Here is a 20,684-nt window from a genome sequence, read left to right on the forward strand (position 1 = left end):
AATAAAATTGATAAGTACTCTCTTCAACATGATTTTTTTAACATTAAGAGCATGGTACAACAAAATTGATAAGTACTCTCTTCAACATAATTTTTTAAAAAGTATAATTGAGCCAACTTTATATATAAAAACCCAAGGTATGAAATTTTTTATTGTAATGATGTAATTTATACTGAAAATTCATTAGATATGCTTGTTGAATTTAAGAAAAATATAATGTCAAAATTCGAAATGACTAATATGGAGTTTTTGCATTATTTTCTATGAATGAAAATTATTCAAGATACAAATAAATTTTTTTATGCTAAAAAAAATATGCTAAAGATTTATTAAAAAGTTTTCATATGATAATTTATAAGTCAGTGAATACTCCAATAAATATAAATGATAAACTTATGTTAGATGGAGTTAAAAATATAGATGAGAAATAGTATAGAAGTTTAATTAGAGGATTAATATATCTCATACATTTAAGGTTATATATTATGTTTGTAGTTCGTTTATTATCCAGATTTATGTACAGCTCTAACAAGCATCACTTTAGAGTAGTCAAAAGAACTCTTATATACATTAAGGGAACTCTTAATTATAACATCTGTTATGAGTGGATAAAAGATTTTAAGTTATATTTTTATATTAATAATGATTGGGTTGATTATATAAATGATAGAAAAAAATATCGTCTTAGCGCAAGGGTGATTTCATGGATAACAAAAAAAAACAAGAATGTATTGCTCTATCAAACTTTGAGGTGGAATATATTATGACTATAAGTACGATATGTTAAATAATTTGACTTCAAGAAATTCTAGCAAATCTCCAAAGAAAACAAGATGGATCAGGTAAAATTTACTATGACAATACGCCTAATATTATGATGATAAAAAATTATGTCTTTCTTACATAAACCAAACACATCGAAGTTCGACATCAGATTGATATAACATAAATTTAAATGGACTATTGTAGTACTGAAAATTAGCTTGTCAACATCTTTACATAAGCTTTTAAAAAAATTATCTTTTTGAAATCAACTTCAAATTATAATTATTTTAATTAAGAGAGTATGATAAAATTAATTCAAATAATTAGGATTAGATATAACAAAAGATAAAAATCTAGATGAAGGTAAATAGATGAACAGTTGGTTTTTTGGTGCATTGATGAGGAGATTCATTGAGTTATAATTGATTTTTTAAATTTATAAACTTATATTTTATTCTTTTAATTAATATAAGTATGAAATGAGTCCAAAACACTTAATTCTTTTAATTCTCCAAAACAACTTTTTCTGTGTCTCGTTAAAGCTCCGCTGAAGGTAAACAACAAAACCATTCGCAGATTTCATTACAAGCCGACCGCAAGCTCATCGAATCACTTCATTCTCTTTTTATATCTTCTCCATATTTCCTGAGCTCGATGCTTGCTAGTGAATCTGATTCTGAGATAGATTGGATGATCGTTGTCAGAATATTGATGCCGAGTGGCCAAAGTACTCTTACGCTTCGAAGAGTCAACCACAAGCCATTGCTCTAAGTTTCGGTGATGCGGCAGCGAAAGATGAGTCTGCGCACTGTAGTCGCCGTGGTCATCTGGTACGTCCATCAGAAACAACACATCCCCACCACCTCTCCGTTCTTCTTCCCACTGACGCAAAAGAACAACTCGTGATATGTTCTTGGGATGAGGGTGCACACGCCCCACCAAAACACCACCCTGAGATGGACTGACTGTATCTGATGCCTCTCATCAAGATCTGCTGGCCATAGTTTTGGAGTTACTGAAACCGCTTCTTGACAGCATCTGCGTTGGCGCACGTGACCTACGGATGGATCCAATTGTACTGTACCCATCTTGTCGTTGGTTCTTCGTTCGATGCATGGAAGGGATCAGCATCACGACACCCAATAATTTAAGCCTATGTACTGATCGCCCTTTCCTGTGGCTCACATCGTTCTCAGATCCTCTCCTCTTCCAATTTCCATGCAGATGTCAACGTTTAACATGTCAATTCTCATTTGATCTCCTTCGCAGAACCTGTAAATTATATATATATATATATATATATATATATGCCTGTTGTTTTGCAGATCTTTAGATAACTCACTGCGGTTTCCGAAAAAGATTCAAATCATTAATGCCTTGTTTGTCACTGATTGGAAGAATGCAGAGAAATTTTTGTGGCGGGAGGATGACAATGTGTCCAAGTAAGAGGAAGAGACCATCACTGTTATATGCTAAGACTGATAGATACTACATTAATTGTAAGATGAGGTCCAGTAAACAAGAATACACTTCCGATTTCAAATACTTAACTGTTTGATATATGATATACGATGAGACGAGGATTGTCGCATGCATAACCGGCAAATTCTATTTGATATTCCGTTGAAGACGAGATCTTTAGTTAAGCGTTTCTCATGCACTGTTCTGTTCTTATAGAAACTTACAGAAAGATGATGAAGAAAAGCCTATATTCTCGTTATATAAATTGTGCCGACACATTACTCGGCCTCGTCGTCTCAATTATCAAAATTATGCTAATCATAATATCCAATGATTTGATAAATTTATGATGAAATAATGACCGATAATTCTATTATTTGACTCTCACATTAATAACCGCTTACTCTAGTTCATTACCAGAGATTTACTATATGTGAATAATATATCTTCTATTTTTTCGAATCTATCGATTTACTTGTTAGCTTAAGCATCGTATAAACTTTATAGGGTATGTCCCAATATAGTTTTTTAAAAAGGTCTTGTCGAACTACCTTAAACTCTATCTTCTTGGTCTTGGATTGGCTCCGAACCCCTCAACGTATCATACAAATCATAATTTACAATAACTATGATAGATAATTAGTAATTAAGTGCTTATATTTTGATTTTAACATTATGATGAAAACACATGCCAAAGTCAACTCTAAGTAGACTCTAGTAGAAATAAAATTGATGACTAATGTTGTCAACTCAGCTCTCATGCACCCAAAGAATTAACTAACCTGATGATATGTAATCGGACCCCCGAAAGTCATCATTTATCTTCACTAGTTTGAACATGAAGGTTCAAGAGAAATTTTCTATGTTGGATAAGTCCATATAGTTTTAATTTTTGGAGATAAATCTTAAGAGACATCTTCAAAAGTCAACGATGACTTTGGGAGTTATAATACTTTTATTGTGGTACTCACTCGATTTTTAAAAATATCGAGATAAAATTTAAAATCCTCGTCTTATGCATCTATGATCCTTCGAGACTATATATCATATTCTGATGAGTTTGACACATCCAAATGTGGTGTGTGAAGAAAGAAAAACTCCATCACGAAGGATAATTAATCATGTTTCCATGAGTTTGACACATCCTATGGAAGAAAGAAAAACTTCATCTCACAAAGGATAATTAATCATTAATCATGTTCCTATGAGTTTGACACATCCAAATGCCGTGTATGAGGAAAGAAAAATCTCTATCATGAGATTTGTTTGTGATATGATTTGGAGGATCCCGATTGGGTGCATTGAACCTGTCACGGATAGGATACGAGATGAGGACGAACATAATGTGTTGGTTTTTTCTTCGTTTAGTACTAAAAAGAGAGTCGACATCGCATTCAATCATCCTCAAAACTTGTTCGATTCGGATCGAAGAACACGCAACAGTTCAAATCACGATGAGTGCGAAGAATGAGTAGGGTTTTGTCCCTTGTTCTTGGTTGGATGCATCGTGGAGATGAACGTCACGCTCCCGAATAATGCCACTCCCACCCCAATATTTTATGCCTGGCTTTTCGGTCTCTCTCATGCTCGTATCGTGTGGCTGGTTGCGACTCTCGCCGTGGCTGAGCCGACAGCAGCGTTGAAGCGAGGTGATTTCTTTTTATTAGTTTTCTCGGAACCCCAAATGGACAAGCAACAGTTAGGCTTTGATGACAACAGATTAAGCCGATTCTTTTATGTATTTAATTTTTTTTTAAATAAATAATGAAGATGATATTTGATTTATCTTTCGATATATTTTTTATCATATAAACTAGTTAATATATTTTATTTATTATTTGTCATCGATGTGAACACACCAGCACGGTTTTTTAATTGATATCCTAAATGTCTCTCGTGGATCTTGAGGTTTTCATCAATGATAATGCCGTATCGTTATGGGATTGATTCTTGGGAGACAATGAAGACGATCATGAAACTTCATCAACGATAATGTTGTTATATCATGGACTTAGTTGGTTTTGCCTAAGTCATGTGGCACCCTTATGTATACGTCTGCAAATGTCAGCCTCCCCGAAACCTCCCATGGTCTCTTAGGACCTACAAAAGAGAAAATGGGTTAGAGAAAGCGCCTCACTCGGGATTCACAAGCAAACATTCCAGGAAACACTTCATAGACAATATAAATTACAAACAGACTTTACAAACTCTGAACGATTATACAACAAAGGATCAAAATGGTCCATTATAGACCGAATATCTCTCACAAGTGTCCACATGACATAACTTTTATTTACAAACTTAAGAAGACTACCAAACCTAACTAAAATAAGGCTTTTAAGTCTTCGATCGTCCCTATATATGTTATGTAAAGCATAAATAAACCAAAAAATACGGACATATATAAGTATTACATTAAACATCCTGTTTAGAACTTTATCCATGACAATTATATGATTGATTCTTAGGAGGCAACGAGCTTCGTCAACGAGAATACCATTATGGGATTGATTCTTGGGAGGCAACGAAGACGATCACAGCGACAGAGCGGAAAGGCTACGGGCAAAGGCAGCCACAACTTTCTCTCTCTCTCTCTCTCTTTCTTTTTATTTTTTATATTAGTTTAAATTAAAGAGAAGTGAAGTTGACTTTCTCGAAGTTACCAATTCGAAGAAAGTTTGGTTTTCAGTTGATGTTGATCCCAATTATACCTATATATATAATCAACTATTTGCTTGATCATCTTAACCATCACCATTTGTCGTGCCACATTTATTCAACTATTCACAAGCAGACCTTTCCATGCAGAACATTTGCATGGAAAGCTTGCTAAATGTAGATTACACGAAGAATCATACCAATGTAACATTGAACATTACAAAAGGTGCCATTTCGCCATTCCACTTGAAACATTTTGCCTGCTCCAAAAACCACAAGAACGGAGGCACAAAAATAATAATGTACAGCTTCAGGTTGCTCGACTCCTTGGTCAGTCGACACTCGGAATACTCGGCTGTCAGCAACTCATATTCCTTTTCTTCTTCTCTCATGTTGAGTTTCCTTCACATTACAGTATCGAATAGGCTCGGACCACCTCAACGATGGGTGCACGGCACAACGGACACTTGCCACCACTTCGGATTAATTCATTGGCACATTTCCAACAAGTGCACATGTGCCCACATCTGATGAAGCAGAAGGGGAGGGGGGGGGGGGAGAGGGGGGATTAACAGTAAGTTGCAACCAAGATGCATAAACCCAAAGGATGTACGCGAACCTGTACAGAAGGGAATCTATCTGACTATCACAGCAGATACAGCAGGTGCCCTTCCTAACTTGACTCCATTTGGATCCATCATCGGATGACTCCTCACACACACCTGAAAACAGACTCATTTCAGTCAACAAAATATCAGAAAAGTGCCAAAAAGTTCTCTATTTCAAGCCAGAATATGCTGAGTCAATCTGAATATTCTGAAGGGAAAAAAAGACACTCTAAAAACGAATCAATCTACAAATATGCTACAAGAATTTTTTTGGTCTAAAAGAACATATTCTGCCCATGATGAAGGCCTCAAGTTGATACTAAAAGAAACATGACAGTTTCTCTCTGTGCCACTTCTTTGCAGAAATGATTAAGACTTAGCAGTTATGTCCTTCCTGAGAACAACCTCGTACGTGAACCCACTATGTTCACCAGCAGAAATCAGCATTCCCTCTAACCTGAGGTTAAGATGGGGCTATGAACAAACAAAACCAACTATGACCATTTAGACCCAGCTCAATAATTAATTCTGATTCACTTAATCAACAGACCAAGATAAAAGCCACATTCGAGCTTCAGCTTACAAAGTAGCCAAGTAATATAACCATGATCAGCTTGCAAATTTAAATAATTCAAAAACTCAGCTGGACAACAGATTTCTCGATCAAGCAAACAACTCAAGTTGCAACATAAGTGCTTGAACTTAAGCTTGAGCATGAGTGCCAAACTCAGATCAGCAAGATGGATTCCTTGAAAGAGGCTAATATATTCTTCATGAGAAATGTTCCAACTGGACACGTAAGGAAGATTATGAAAAAAAGGGAGAACAAACAAAGGTGGTGCACTGTTTGGATGTGACAAAAACTTCTAATCAGTTTTGACAAAATATAAAGATGAGCATAACAGAAAACACCAGTACTGAAGAGGGCATAATGACAAAGTGGACAGATGGTTGATCAAGGGCATTTTGATGCTTCCACATTATGATAACCTAGGCTATTTCCAGTCGTACAGTCATGGTATAGCGTTGGAGAGAATTGAGCATGCTTTTATATGAAGCAGAAGAGAATGGCAGTGATTTGATCATCGGCTAAATGGGAGTGGCTATGATTCGACAGTTAGCTATGTGGCCATGGGCAGACATGTAATCCATACTGAGTGCAGTAGCTACATAATCTAGAATCCATATGTGAGACATTCAGAGATATTGATTAGAAGGAAAAAATGCAACTGATTAAGAAGGTGGATGTATCGACAAGATGACATTTGGATTTAAGCACCATAGATATTTCATTAGAAATGCAAATGATGATTTCAATGAAGAAGTGACATTGACCTTGTCTTCCAACAGCACGATTCAAAGCGGCAGAAACTTCCTGTCTAACAGAACGCTGCAACTCTAGTTGCATGTCCATGCAAGCCTCCAACATTCTCTGCATATTGCTCATCCCTTGTTGTAGTCTAGCCATGTCAGCCCTTAAATCACTAATAGCATCCCACTCCTGCATCAATAAAGCAACTTCAGGTAGGAAACAATACCATAATATAGAGAACAAGCATGAGTAAAAATAGGACAATATTAGACATGAAAATATAGATCAAAATGCGTCAATGTGTTACTCTCAGGTGAGGTACAGTTAGAAATTACTTAGCTAAACAGTCCAACTTCGGTGGCTACACAGATGAGTGAAATGTGGTAATTAAGCAATAAAATTAATAAATTTACATGGTGGTAACATCTTGGTAGCATCTCAAGAGATTTTGTACTTAAATTAAGAACGAGGAAACTATACATAGTAAAAAGCATAATGACTTCTTAAGTTAGTTTTGAACCAGTCTATGCATCGAGATTCATCTTTTAAAATAAAAGGAATTTGATTGATAGCAGGCTTTAGGTGATGAATCCACATGTTACGGGCAAGATAGCGCACAATTTCTGATCGATGCATGTTTTGTCTGGACCAATTGTTGTGATGTAGGCCTGTGCGCCATATAGGTTGTCGGGGCGGCAGTGGTGGAGGTGGAAACACACTTTGAGGTCTGTCTACAACATCCTGAATTTCCTGATTTAGATCATCATCTTGGTTGTCCTCATCTTCTGGTGAATTCGGAGAAGGCAAGCTTCTTTGCAGATCCCAATCAACAGGAGCTCTGCCTTGCCGTTCAATGTAGGACTGTATCAATTGGTCTAGGCTTTCACGAAAACCACTATGAAGAAGATTAGAAACACTTCTCCTGCAAGGTAGAACAACTGATTCAGCAAATCATAACCGAATAAGAAAAAAAATTGAAATTAGCATGAAATCAAGCTCAAATCTTTAAGATAACCAAAACTACCTGCTTAGGAGTTCCCTGAGTTCCATGCTATACACATTTTCATCATCAGGTGGAATAAATCTACTAACTCTTCTAGTTGGACTTGATCTTGGATCTCTTAAATCATCAGACTGTTCATCATGCCAGGTCTCTTCAGTATCATGAGATTCATCTTCATGCCATTCCTCGTGCACTTCTGGAAGATGGCTATCCTCTTCATCTCTGTTCTCTGATGTGTCATGTGACCAGTCTTGGACTACATTTTCCTGCCTGTTTCCATCAAATTCTTCTCCAGCATCTGCATGCCACTCACTGAAACCAACCTCAGTACTTGCTTCAGAATCCCTCGTCTCCTGTGCTGCTTCTTCCTGTAAACCAGCCAGCTGAGTACCAGATTCCTCCATGTTGATAGTATTACCGGTACGGCTAGTCTCCAATTCGGTTGTTGCATGTGTTTGGATCAGTTGATGCGAATTAATGTCCTCAGTTCTAGATTGGTTCTGGTCCTGATTATCATTAGGTAGCTCCAGGGTAGTGCCTTCTTGAGAATGATCAGTTCTAGCAGTAGCAAAGTTCTGACTTGCCAAAGCATCATTATGGCTGTTTGCTTGAACACGAACAATGTTCTCTAATCTGAAGCGAAAACCCTCTCTAGATAGAAAAAATTGCATCTCTTACTATTTACACAATTCAGAATAGATCTTTATAACAAAAGCAAAACATGATATTCATAAAAGAATTCTTCTTTGAAAAATGAATAATTGAGCGATCAGCAATAAGAACATGTTAGATTCGCAACCTTATAGCTTTAATTATTATTGCTTTCTGATTTAAATGTGGATACTAGAACATCTGGACCATTTCTAATAATACAAAGTTCATGTGTCCAGATCTTGACAGGATTCAAATGACATATGACAATCAAATAAGAAAATAATGCATGGTGTCATGTTTTCTTTGCCAGATGAACATGATTTATAAAATTCCAGATCTGCAGAAACCAGTGCCCAAAGATTGATGTTCCACTTAATCGATTTGGAGATTACTGCATTCAATCACAACCAAATTAAAGCAAAATTAGAAATTAATATACAAATACAAATTAAGTAGACAAACAGCTAGGGAAAGCAAAATTCCTTGGGAGCAATAAGAAATTTGCTACGGAATGCAAACACTTTAACTTCATCATGCATCATACTGAGAAAAAAGAAACCGAAATTTCTTCCAAAAGGGCAGCCCAATGCAGAATTTGTCACTGATACAAGTCTTTCTCTATCTGTACACACTCACATTAGATATCTAGTTCTGAACATTGCTGCCTTCTTGGAACCAAAGTCTTAAAGGGAAAGATTAAGTTTTTGTTTCAAGATGTGGAAATCCCCACTCACTTGATAAACTCCAGCAGAAGTTAATTGTTACATCATGCCTAATAAATCTGTTACAACTAATAATTACAAGTATTGAAGACCCTACAGGTTAATTGGTCCTTCATATATTTTCCCAAGAATTTGCAGAAAATCCTATATAGTCCTACTTCCACCTGCCAGGAGGCTAGTCGAACATCCCAGTTTATGACACAGATCAATTGAACATAACAAAACCTGAGCACATGTAAGATCCACACTTTGGTACTTACAAACACCAACATGTATTCTTCACTCATATATTGCAAGGCAAAATATCCGACACCTTGCTCCAAGTATGTTTGTTGTGCAAATGATACATACCCCATATTGTGATGATGGTCCCACATTCACAGGGACAAAAGATATTAAAATGAGATTTCAAACAATAAAATATTAAAGAGAATTTTCACTGATGTCAACTACTCAATCCAATAATTTCTCTCATGTAAGCTAGATATGCCACATACTATTAATAAGAAATGACTAAGAGGCACACCTTCAATCACAACTCTTCTACCTATAGCATACTTCTGTGCATTAGATAAGGTGATCGTTACATGTTCTTGCTTAGCTTACTCCACCTTTTTACTTCAGAATGTTGCCACCAACATATCTACTATTCTTTTTCTCTCCTAAGTAATATTCTAAGCTATCATTACAGAAAGCTAAAATCAATTGGACTAGCAAAGAGACCTTAATTCACCATGGTAACAAAATAATTGTAATTAAAATGGTAGAAGAACACATACCTTAGACCAGATACACGATGACGTTGTCTGAGCTGACCTATTTCTCTTGCTGCTACTGAAGGCTGTCTCTCTTCATCATCCTCACTTGGCCTTTCATTTCTTAAGAATCTACCTCTGAGTAGTGACTGGAAGAAGTAAAAATAATCAGACTTCTGCACCATTGTCATAAAAATAATATTTCTTGTGATTCATCAGATAATGTTTACAAACTCAGTTACCATTATAGGGCAGAAAATGCATAAAGAAAGATGCTACCATTGTAGGGAACATGTCTTAACTTTGCAGTAAATCCCAGATGGAGATATACGTAAAGTTGGTTAGTATATCTTTCATTGAAGTCTCTATGGTATAGAAGTTCAATGTTTCTTGTTAAGCGGTACTGAAAAATATTAAAATCTTGGAAATTGAAGACAGATTTGCCAAACTAGAACAAGGTTTCTCTGCAGAAGACCGTCTGCATTCAGGGAATACAGGCAACTGCAAGACTTATGTGCATCAATTGAATTTGAGTAACACAAGGAACAAAGGAGTCTCTGAATGTTTACACAACACACAACTTGAATATTCACAAATATAAATGCAGTAATACTTTCTTATTCTTATTTTTCTCTTGCACCATTGATCTCAAGCATATTTTGTACTTGCCTTAAAACTACATAAAAAAAATTTAAAACTAAGATAAATCAGAAATAGAACTTGTTTTACCTGGGGACATTAAATGAGGGCAGCACATAACAGCAACTGCAAGATATTTTGGTTATTATTACCTACTTTGCCTTCATTAGATCCACTGAATTAAGACTAATTAATATTATGCAAGTGAACTCAGATGAAATACCAACAGAGTTGAAATGAATCAGGTGAAACCCGTGGCATTTATAAACTCAACTCAAAAGTGAAAAAGAAAAGGGGGAAAGAATTGAAGCCCATTAAGTGCTTCAAACTCCAAACTTGAAGTACGCAAGTATAACATAAAATTGTTACAGGAGTCCACCTAAACCAGGTCAATCGACATCTCAACTTAATCTAAAAGAGCAGTTTCAAGAAAAATTGGTGTTGTAGTCAATTTATTAAGTTCACATCCTTCTCTTAATAGTATACTCTAAGATGGACTTAAATTCTTTTGGAAGAAAAGAAAATGAAACATGTGTGCCAATTTCTGCTGTTTAAATGATAAGTGAATGAATGCATGAAATACAACTGTCTAACCTAGGATACCAACACCATATTTCCAATTTCCAGTAAAAGGCAGATTGATTTAGATTGATATATTTGTTAAACTACAGAAGATCTACTCTGGTACCCAGCAATTTTGGCCGCTTACTTGAATACGACTACGATGAGCAAATTCGGAAACTGCATGATGCTCCGACAAGCTCTGAAGCTCCCTCTGCCTCTCTGTCATCATCCTCATGATCAGCTCAAGTCGGGCCTGCCGCCCTCGCAGCCTCAGCAACTCTCTTTGGACATGCTCTGGCTGGCCGTCCTCATGATCCGTGACTGATCCATCATGATTCCTCTCCCTCTCGCTCTCTCTCCTGCTAGTCCGAGCATCTCTCTGCTGCTGGCTGGCCATCTGCACCCACTCCCTCACCAACCTCACCCTCTCCCTTTCAATCTCCCCAAGCCACTCAGCCCTCTGGGTGTCGTTTCTCGGAGAGATTCTTGATTCGGTGTCCGACATCCCGCTCTCTGTCATCCATCCACGAACGATCTGCCTCACTCTCTCCCTCTCGCCATCCCCGAGGTCAGGTGATTGCTCCCTGCTCGACCTCTGATCGTCCTCCTCCTCACCCGGCCGTCGCGATAAAACCATGCCCCCATGAGTCCACCGGTCGTAACCGTTATACTCGCTCTCGCTCGCGGCCGCCGAGCTGCCGCCTAGCTGCCGGACGTCGCCGCGGCTCCGATCGCCGTCCACAGAGTCCGTCGCGGCATCCCTCCGCCCCCTTGCAGAAGCCGTAACGTGCTCCAGTTCGCGCCACATCTGGAGGATGGACGACGCGCGGGCTGCCGCGGGACGCTCCACCGGAGACGAGGAGGGGGACCGCCCTGGCTCCCGGAGGAAGGACGAGTCGAGCATGGAGACGGTGTGGAGGCCGGCGAGCGCCATCAACTCGGTCTCCCGGTTCCGCTGCTCGATGGTGGTGATCATCTCCTCGGCCTGGCGGGCGGCCCAGCGGCTGAGGATGCGGGAGTGCCGGCGCGCCGCCGCGGAGGACTCGGCGAGCTCGTCGCCGTCGAGGACGGAGCGGCGACGCCGCCGGACTAGCTGGTCGTCGTCGCCGACGCAGAAGGAGGAGGAAGAAGAAGCGAGGGCAGCGGCGGTCATACATCCGTCGAGGTGGCCGCGGACAAGCTCCTCCAGGAGGTTGGAGTCCAATTCCGCCATTGCCAACGAGCTGTGAAACGACTCCCCCTCAATCGAGAAAGGAAGAAAATTACCAAGATCGAACCCTAGACAAAGATCATTGAATAAGGGCCATGAGGGTTTCTGGTGGCGTGGGAGAGAGAGAGAGGAATAACAGGACGAAGATGACGAAGAAAACCCTATTAATAATTATTTAACAATGATACTATTATCATCATCTTTGTAGCTTTATTAAGGACAAACAATAAATTAAGACTGTTGTAGCGGATCCTAAGAGAAAGGGAATGAGATCATTTGCCACGAAACGTAAGCTTAGTAGAAAGAAAAAGAGGTGACCCCCAACTGGATATTTGTTCACCTTATTGGTTTCGATGACCTTACAATTCGCACATCATTCCTTCACGTGTCGGCTACTTGGTACAGTCAACGGAGGGTGGGCGTCTCACCATGAAAAAGTCGGTGCGAGTGGTGCCTTGGATGTCACGTCACCGATTTGGATGAGGACGCGGCGGGAAGCCACGTGGACTTCTAGGTTTCGTCTCCCTTTAATAGGATCCCTCCGTCTCTGGTATTCGACAACTCACTCACGAGATTACCCCAGGAAGAGGGCGCCAGAAGAAAGCATCGGAGTCCAGATGGCGTCGATCTGACGGTGAATGGTATGAAACCAACGATGGATACTAAAAGAAGAAAAACCGATGGTGATGCGGTCATCGTTGCGTGGGCTTTGGGGACGATGGAAGTCCAACGCCCTCAAATCATCTAAAGGAGACAAGTAGAAGAGAGAGGAAGGTGAAGATTTGTCCGACTCCTCAATCTATTATTTGGCTGGCACAAAGGAAGAAAGGAAGGAAGGAGGAGGAAAGAAACCGTGACTCAGACTAAGAGCTTCGTACCGACAACGGAGTATGTAATATATTCGTATAACGGTGCGCTATTTAACCATCGGTGATCTGAAACCAAAGGGAGATGGAATTGACAGTACCGGGTAGCCGCGCAGTCAGTCACGGGTCACTTTGGCGTTCTCGTCCCAGGATGCTGTCTTCTCGCATCAGAAGCCGGGAACTCATTGCTTCGGAGTTCGGATTACTCTGGGCTCACGGTGCTCGATGGGACGATCATGGGTGTTAGTGTAAACAACTTTTTAGTCGTGACATCGGGATCGACGTGGCTTGGTTCAGGTCCGGATGACGGGTCACCGATTCCTTCGGGAGGAGGTTCCTGGCCAACGCGCCCGGAGAGAAACGCCTCGCCTTCGTCCCTGCACACAGATTGGGACGAGGGAACTCGACCCGACCCCTCCGACGATCAAGTCAGTAAATAATCGTGATGGGGTTGTTTGTTCTGGCTCCTCTCTTTTTCGTTAAGAATGCAAGGGTATTTATAGGGGAGTTCGGTGTTACCTGATGTGCCTGCCCGTAGGGGGTAGGATCGTACCTTCTGATGACGTCTGACATTGCTATCGACGTAGCATGTGGAATCGAACCTGAGCGGTCATTAATGGGCCTCGGTTGGCGTTCTGACCCGTGTCAGTCACGCGGTGTCGGACTAACAGGGGAGTGGGACGTCAGCGGGTGTCACGCAAGTCTTATCGTAATTATTACCCTCATCATTCTCCCCCCCAAATGAAGCTATGCGTTAGTTGCCGTAATGGGGGGGGGTCTGAGGCATGGCTTCAGCTTTAAAGAGCTTTCTTCGTCGGCCAAAGGCCGGTACGCCGCCCTGTGCGTAAACTCGTAGTGCTTGGCGATCGAGGTAGGTCGGGTGAGCCATCACGGCGCTGGGTAGTGAATGGCCGAGGAACCTCGAAGAGCGACTCACAGGTCGGATTGGGCTCGGCCGTTGGGGAGGTAGCTCCCTCGGGCTAGTAGGTTGTGTGGGCGCAGTTTCGGACGTCATGAGGCCGAAGAGCACGACGTAGGTGGCCGCTGCCGAGGAGCTAAACTCGGGCGAACAGGCCGCGCGGGCATGGTTTCGGACGTCGCAAGGCCGAAGAGCACGACGCGGGTGGCCGCTGCCGAGGAGCTGGACTTGGGCGAACAGGCCGCGTAGGCGTGGTTTCGGACGTCGTGAGGCCGAAGGGCACAACACAGGCGGCTGCTGCCGAGGAGCTGGACTTGGGTGAACAGACCGCGCAGGCGTGGTTTTGGGCGTCATGAGGCCGAAGAGCACGACGCAGGCGGCTGCTGCCGAGGAGCTGAACTCGGGCGAACAGGCTGCGTAGGAGTGGTTTCGGATGTCGCGAGGCCGAAGAGCATGACATAGGCGGCTGCTACCGAGGAGCTACTTCGATTGGAGTTGTTACGCTGTGTTGCGGGAGGTGTTGGTGGCCAAGTGCCCTTCGGTCTGTTCGGAAGTCCAGGGGTCGAACCTTTTTGTGAATCGCCAGTTTTCGAGGAGACCGACGACTCAAGCTCGCTGGTGTCACGTGTAACGCGCCTGTCGGTCGCTCTATCAAGCTGTATTTATGACGGAATAATGTTTGTGTCATCCCGATGCGACGTGCCTGAGAAGAGAAAGGGTCGCTGTTCTTGGCGGGATTTTGTCTATAAATAGTGCGCGGCTAGCCCCTCGAATGTCTCCTCACTTGTCTCTATTCTGCCGTTCCATACTCTGTTGAATCTCGAATTTTGATGATGAAGTCAATTGTCATTTGTTGTCTAATCTATGTGTTGAGATAAGTGTGCAGGATTAACTACGATGAAAGTTAGACAAGCAGCAGGAGTTGCGCCGGAGTCAAGTTCATGATCACGTTGGGAGTTCGAGAGTTCGACGGAAGTTCGGACGGTCATCAGAGGTTCTGCGAGAACAGATCCGAGAAGTCCAGAAGCTTGCCAAGCGAAGCTCGTCGGAACTCGCCAAGTGGATCGTCGCAAAGTCCAGGAGTTTGCCGGAAGTCCGCAGGAGCATCACCGAGGGTTCATCGGATGATCGACGGAAGTTCGTCGGAAACTCACCGGAAGAAGCGATTGACGCACCGAAGCAAAGCTGCAGAAATTGTCTTAGATCTAATTGTAGTTAGCACGTTGATTAAGTTGGAAAATGGGAGGTGATCCCATTAGCTTAATCTTGGGGCAATTGGGCCCCTGAAAGACTGAAATTGGGCCGAATGGAGCTAACCATTCGGACCCTGCTTGCACCAGGAGGTGCAACCGCCTAGGCCAGGAGGTGGTACCGCCTGGGCTAAGCCTCCCAGCTAGACTGGGCGGTGCAACCTCTCCAGCCAGGAGGTGGCACCGCCTGAGCTCAGTCTTCGAGCTAGACTGGGCGGTGCAACCTCCCTGACAGAGAGGTGGCACCGCCTGAGCTCAGTCTTCGAGCTAGACTGGGCGGTGCAACCTCCCTGACAAAGAGGTGGCACCGCCTGAGCTCGGTCTTCGAGCTCTGGCAGAGAGGTGCAACCGCCTCAGTCAAGAGGTGGCACCGCCTGGGCTCAGTCTTCGAGCTCTGCCAGGCGGTGCAACCTCTCCAGTCAGGAGGTGCAACCGCCTGATCCCGGAATTCCGGGATTTGATCGTTTTGAGCTCCAAATTTGAATTGGGTTGGGGCCTATAAATACCCCACCCATTCAGCACTGAAAAGATACAGACCTACACTGAATTCTTGATCTTTTCTGTGATTCTAAGAGCTTAAATTTGTGAAAAGTCCTAAAGTTCTCCTCTTTCTGTTCTTCAAGTCTTGAGTTGTAAAGAGAGGAGAGAAAGGTCCTGTAAGGGTTGTCTTTTGAGCCCATCAAAAGGAGTGAATCTGTAAAAGGGCAGTTGGCCTTCGCCTATTGAAGGAAGGCCTCTAGTTGACGTCGGTGACCTCGTCGGTGGAGGAAGCCAAAAGTGGAGTCGGTCAAGACTGACCGAACCACTCTAAATCTCTGGTTTGCGTTTATTTTGAGCACTTTATCATTACTGCAAACCTCCTACATAGCTACTGCTCTCTGCGCCTTTACAAACAAGTTTCTAAGTGCTGATCTTTCCGAATATGCATTCAGACGTAAATCGGTGTTTTCATACGTTACAGTTTACGTTTACGTTTTGATTCTGCAAAACTGTCTTCTGCGCTTTTACGAACGAAGTTTCTAAGTTCAGATCCCTTTAAAACTGTGTTTTAGACATAAACTACTTTTAAACGTAAAACTACGTTTAGACGTAAAACTACGTTTAGACGCAAACTACGTTTAGACGTAAAACTACGTTTAGACGTAAAACTGCGTTTAGACGCAAACTGCGTTTAGACGTAAAACTACGTTTAGACGTAAAACTGTGTTTAGACGTAAAACTGCGTTTAGACGCAAACTGCACTGCGCTTAGACGCAATCTGATCTTAGACGCAAACTGTGCTTAGACGCAAACTGCGCTTAGACGCAATCTGCATTTAGACGCAAACTGCATTTAGACGCAAACTGCGTAAACTGCGCTTAGACGCAAACTGTGTTTAGATATAAATTGCACTTAATCATAAGTATTCTTAGAATCGGCTTTTGCATCAAAATAGTTTTTATCAAACGAACGCAGCTTTCGTTTTTAATCGCTGAAATTTATCCGTTGCACTAATTCACCCCCCCCCCCCGCCCCCTCTTAGTGCTCTCGATCCTAACATACTCCACCGTTTTCGTTTGCGCCGATCGCTCTTCTTCTTTTCCCAAAGGTCGGTAAGGATGGTGTCTTCTTCCCCTACCTCTTCACCCTCTTCCTTGGCTAAAGATGAGCGAACGACGGTTGTGTCGAGCCCCAACTCGTCTTCTGACGAGAAAGCGACCCGGGCCCTTGAGGCCCTGATGTTGCCGCACGACCTTGACTCCACCGTGAGCGAGTCGTTGCTCAATCGTCTCCGGGACCTCTATGGCATCCCGGAGGAGTTCGCCCTCCATGCCCCCGAGCCCGACCAACGGGCGTACGATCCGATTCCTAAGAGCTTCGCCCTTACCCTTGATGCTTTTGAGGCCGGGTTACGTCTCCCCTTGCACCCCATCATAAATTCATGTATCTCATGGTGGTGTATCTCCCCGTCTCAGATGGCGCCGAACTCTTGGCGCTATCTGGTGGCGTTCCTGGGGGAGTGTTACTATGCCGACATCATCCCGACCCGATCCCTCTTCCTTTCTTGTTTCTGGCTTTCCAAAGGGTCGGGGGGCTACTATCTGTACGCCCGGGTGGGCTTCCGAGTGAGCGGGGCTCCTTCCAGTAATAAGGGATGGAAGGGGCGTTTCTTTTTCGTCAGCCGCTCGGAGGACTAGGGGTTCGGGCTTCAATGGGCGGCGCGCGTGATAGACAACACCGCCCTGGGTCTGGATGATGGGGAGTACTGAGAGCTCCGAAGGCTTAAAGAAATCCTCCCAACCTCAAGAGCCATCCGGAATATGTCCAAGCAATGGTTGGTCGAGGCGGGTCTTAGCCCGATGCCTCGAGGTATGCCCTGAGGGGTAGCTTTAGGGTTTACTTTAGGGATCAATTTGCCAGCTAACCAATGTTGGTGTTTTCGCGCAGAGATGGTGCTTCTCCGAGACCTTCGTGGGGGCAAGACCTCGACGGCCCTGTCCACGCGTCTGTCGGCCGAGGCGAGGGCTGGCTCGAGGGAGGCCCCAGTGGACGTTGAGGTTGGTCGCCCTCGGAAGAAAGCGAAGACCTCGGCAAAAACCTCTGGGGGGTCATCGGCCCAACCGGCGGGGGCTGTGGTTGTACCGACCGGACGGGCCGGGAAAAGCCTCGGGCGGGGCAAAGCCGGCACGAGTAGGGATGTGGCGGGGAAAGCCCCTCGAGAGCCCTCTGTCTGCGAGCTTTGCCGCCTCCAAGCCCGGGGGGAGGACGAGCCCTACCAGGCGCGTGCGATGGGCGATCTTTCTCCGGGCAAGCCCTCCGACCCGCTGACAGCCCGTTGGGAAGGCCTTTCCCGGGGCAGCCGGGTGTGGGCCGATAGGGATTCCGCAACCGGGTTTATCTGCGAAGGGCTCCATCCCGACATAGCTTGAGATCTGTACACTCTGCCCTCGGAGGTTCTTCTTGTTAGGTCGGCTAAGTCGTTGCTATGGGTGAGTGTCGTTCCGCTGGTTCGATTACGTGTGTCTGGGTAGCTCTTGTTCTAACCCGTTTGTCTGTAGGGCACCCACTATGCCGCGGCGCTGATGGAGCGCGTTCGCGATGCGGGGTGAATCATCGACCTCCTGAGCGACCGCAATGCCGACCTCCGGAAGCAGGTGGAGGAGGTCCGAGCCGGGGCGGCTCCTGAGGTGGTCGCGGCGGCCGAGCAATGCACCTCGGATTTGGACGCAGAGGCGACGCGCCTCCGGTCCGAGCTCAGGGCATCCGAGGAGAAGAATAAGGAGCTTTAGATGCATCTGAAGGTGTCGGTGGCCGAGGCTTGTTCGACAAGGGTGGAGTCGGTCGAGCTGATCCGTCGGTTGGAGGAGTCGCGCGCCGAAGCGCGGGGGGCTATCGAGGCCCTATCCATCGAGATTCGCCAAAGGCCAGAAAAGGACAAGAAATTGATCGAGGACTATAAAGCATCCTCGGGCTTTCAGCTTGTCCTTGTTCGGACCGGGCGGGTTTCGTACGAGTATGGGTACCGAATTGCCCTTGCTCGCTTTAAGGCGCGCCACCCCGACCTGGAAGTCACGGAGGATCCTTTCGACTCCTTCCCCGAGGACATGGACGTCGACATGCCGGACGAAGTCCCTTTTGACGACAGCCCCGACGCTCCAGAGGAATAATGTAGGCTCGTCTGTACATGTTTTTCCTTTTTGTTGTTTGGGTGCGAAATGTAATGGAAGAAAATGGTATGACTGTTTTTATTCTCATCGTGCTTGTTTGTCTTATGGTTTGCCTAACACGTTGTGTTTATACTAACTTATGTTAACGTAACTTCCGCTTTATTACGTCCGAACTCATTATATTACGGAAAAAACTTTTTGAGGTTTTGTGAATTCCAAGTCCTTGGCAAAGCATGGCCTTGCATTGTCGCGAGTCAGTATGCTCCGACCCTAACGACTTCGATCACCCGATAAGGGCCATCCCAATTGGGAGCTAACTTCCCACGTGCTCGGGTTGGGTCGCTAACCTCGGCCCTGCGTAAGACCAAGTCATCCAACTTAATTGGCCGAGGCCGCACCTTGCGGTTATAAATTCTAGCGACGGCCCTTTTATAGGAGAGATCTTTCAGGTGCGCATTAGCGCGCCGCTCCTCGAGCAGATCGAGATCGGCTCGCAGTCCCTGGGTCGAAACTCGTTCGTCATAGCTTGCCGTCCTCAGGGTGGGGAAAACCATCTCGGGAGGCAAGACAGCCTCGGTCCCAAACGAGAGGTTGTAGGGGATTCTCCGGTTGCGGCCTTGGGAGTGGTTCGCAAGGACCACAGAATACTGGGGAGCTCGTCCACCCAAGCTGACTGGGCTGCTGACACCCTCCTTTTGAGTTCGTTTAGAATAGATCGGTTAGTGACTTCGGATAACCCGTTTGTCTGGGGATGGGCCACAGAGCTGAACCTTAGCTGAATCCCGTAGTTCGCACAGAACTCCTGGAACCGAGCGCTGGTGAACTAGGATCCATTATCCGTGATGATGGCCTTTGGCAAGCCAAATCGAGTCATGATGTTCTTCCAAACGAATTTCTCCACTTGCCATTCCGTGATTGTCGCTAGCGGCTCGGCTTCGGTCCATTTGGTGAAGTAATCCACGCCCACGATGATGTATCGTCGTTGCCCCGAGGCCGATGGAAAAGGGCCAAGGAGGTCCAATCCCCACTAAGCGACGGGCCATGCGCAGTCGATGGGGACAAGGGGACCGCCGACTGCCTGGGCGTTCGGGCGTGCCACTGGCAGGGCCCGCACCACTGCACGTAGTTTCTAGCGTTTTGAGACATGGTGGGCCAGTAGTATCCTTGACGAAGGATTTTGTAGGCCAAGGTTCGAGCAGCGATATGCTCCCCGCAGATCCCCGCGTGGACCTCGGCGAGGACTGCTTTCGCTTCGCTAGGCTCGAGGCATCGCAGCAGGGGCTGTGAGAAGGACCGTTTGTAGAGCCATCCGTTCACCTCGGAATACCATGCTTGCGTTCGACGAATGCGGCGCACCGTGGCTTCGTCGTCGGGAAGGACCCCGTTGCGTTTGAAGAGCAGCATCTCCTGTACCCACGTGGTGTGCGCTTCGGCCGGAGCTACAGACAAAACTGAGATGGCGTGGGATGGGAGATCTTCGACCGCGGGGCAGTTTCCGTGGTCCAGTCCTGAAGCCATCTTTGCCTATTCGTCGGCTTGTTCATTTTGGTTCCTCGGTACCTTGGATAACGTGAAGCGGGAGAAGTTGGAAGCTAAGCTTTTTACCTCTGCTAGGTACCTTGCCATGGTTGGTTCTCTGGCTTCGTACCCA

The 20,684-nt window shown here is 44.4% G+C and overlaps 1 protein-coding gene and 1 long non-coding RNA gene across 2 annotated transcripts; one reads left to right on the forward strand and one right to left on the reverse strand.

The window, feature by feature from the left end:
• Positions 1 to 4,970: 4,970 nt before the first annotated feature.
• On the reverse strand, positions 4,971 to 12,495 carry LOC103973380 (uncharacterized). Its single transcript, XM_009387934.3, has 7 exons — positions 11,287 to 12,495; positions 9,963 to 10,087; positions 7,829 to 8,458; positions 7,423 to 7,726; positions 6,828 to 6,993; positions 5,504 to 5,606; positions 4,971 to 5,411 (listed from the first exon to the last, which is right to left on the reverse strand). The coding sequence occupies exons 1-7, from the start codon at positions 12,352 to 12,354 to the stop codon at positions 5,294 to 5,296; spliced, it is 2,514 nt and encodes an 837-aa protein (XP_009386209.2). The 5' UTR covers positions 12,355 to 12,495; the 3' UTR covers positions 4,971 to 5,293.
• A 5,322-nt stretch (positions 12,496 to 17,817) lies between these two features.
• On the forward strand, positions 17,818 to 19,120 carry LOC135606480 (uncharacterized). Its single transcript, XR_010484826.1, has 2 exons — positions 17,818 to 18,355; positions 18,425 to 19,120. It is a non-coding gene; the product is annotated as an uncharacterized LOC135606480 (long non-coding RNA).
• The last annotated feature ends 1,564 nt before the right edge of the window (positions 19,121 to 20,684 follow it).

Source organism: Musa acuminata, chromosome BXJ2-3 (assembly GCF_036884655.1).
Source record: "Musa acuminata AAA Group cultivar baxijiao chromosome BXJ2-3, Cavendish_Baxijiao_AAA, whole genome shotgun sequence".
In the NCBI taxonomy this organism is placed as follows: Eukaryota; Viridiplantae; Streptophyta; class Magnoliopsida; order Zingiberales; family Musaceae; genus Musa; species Musa acuminata.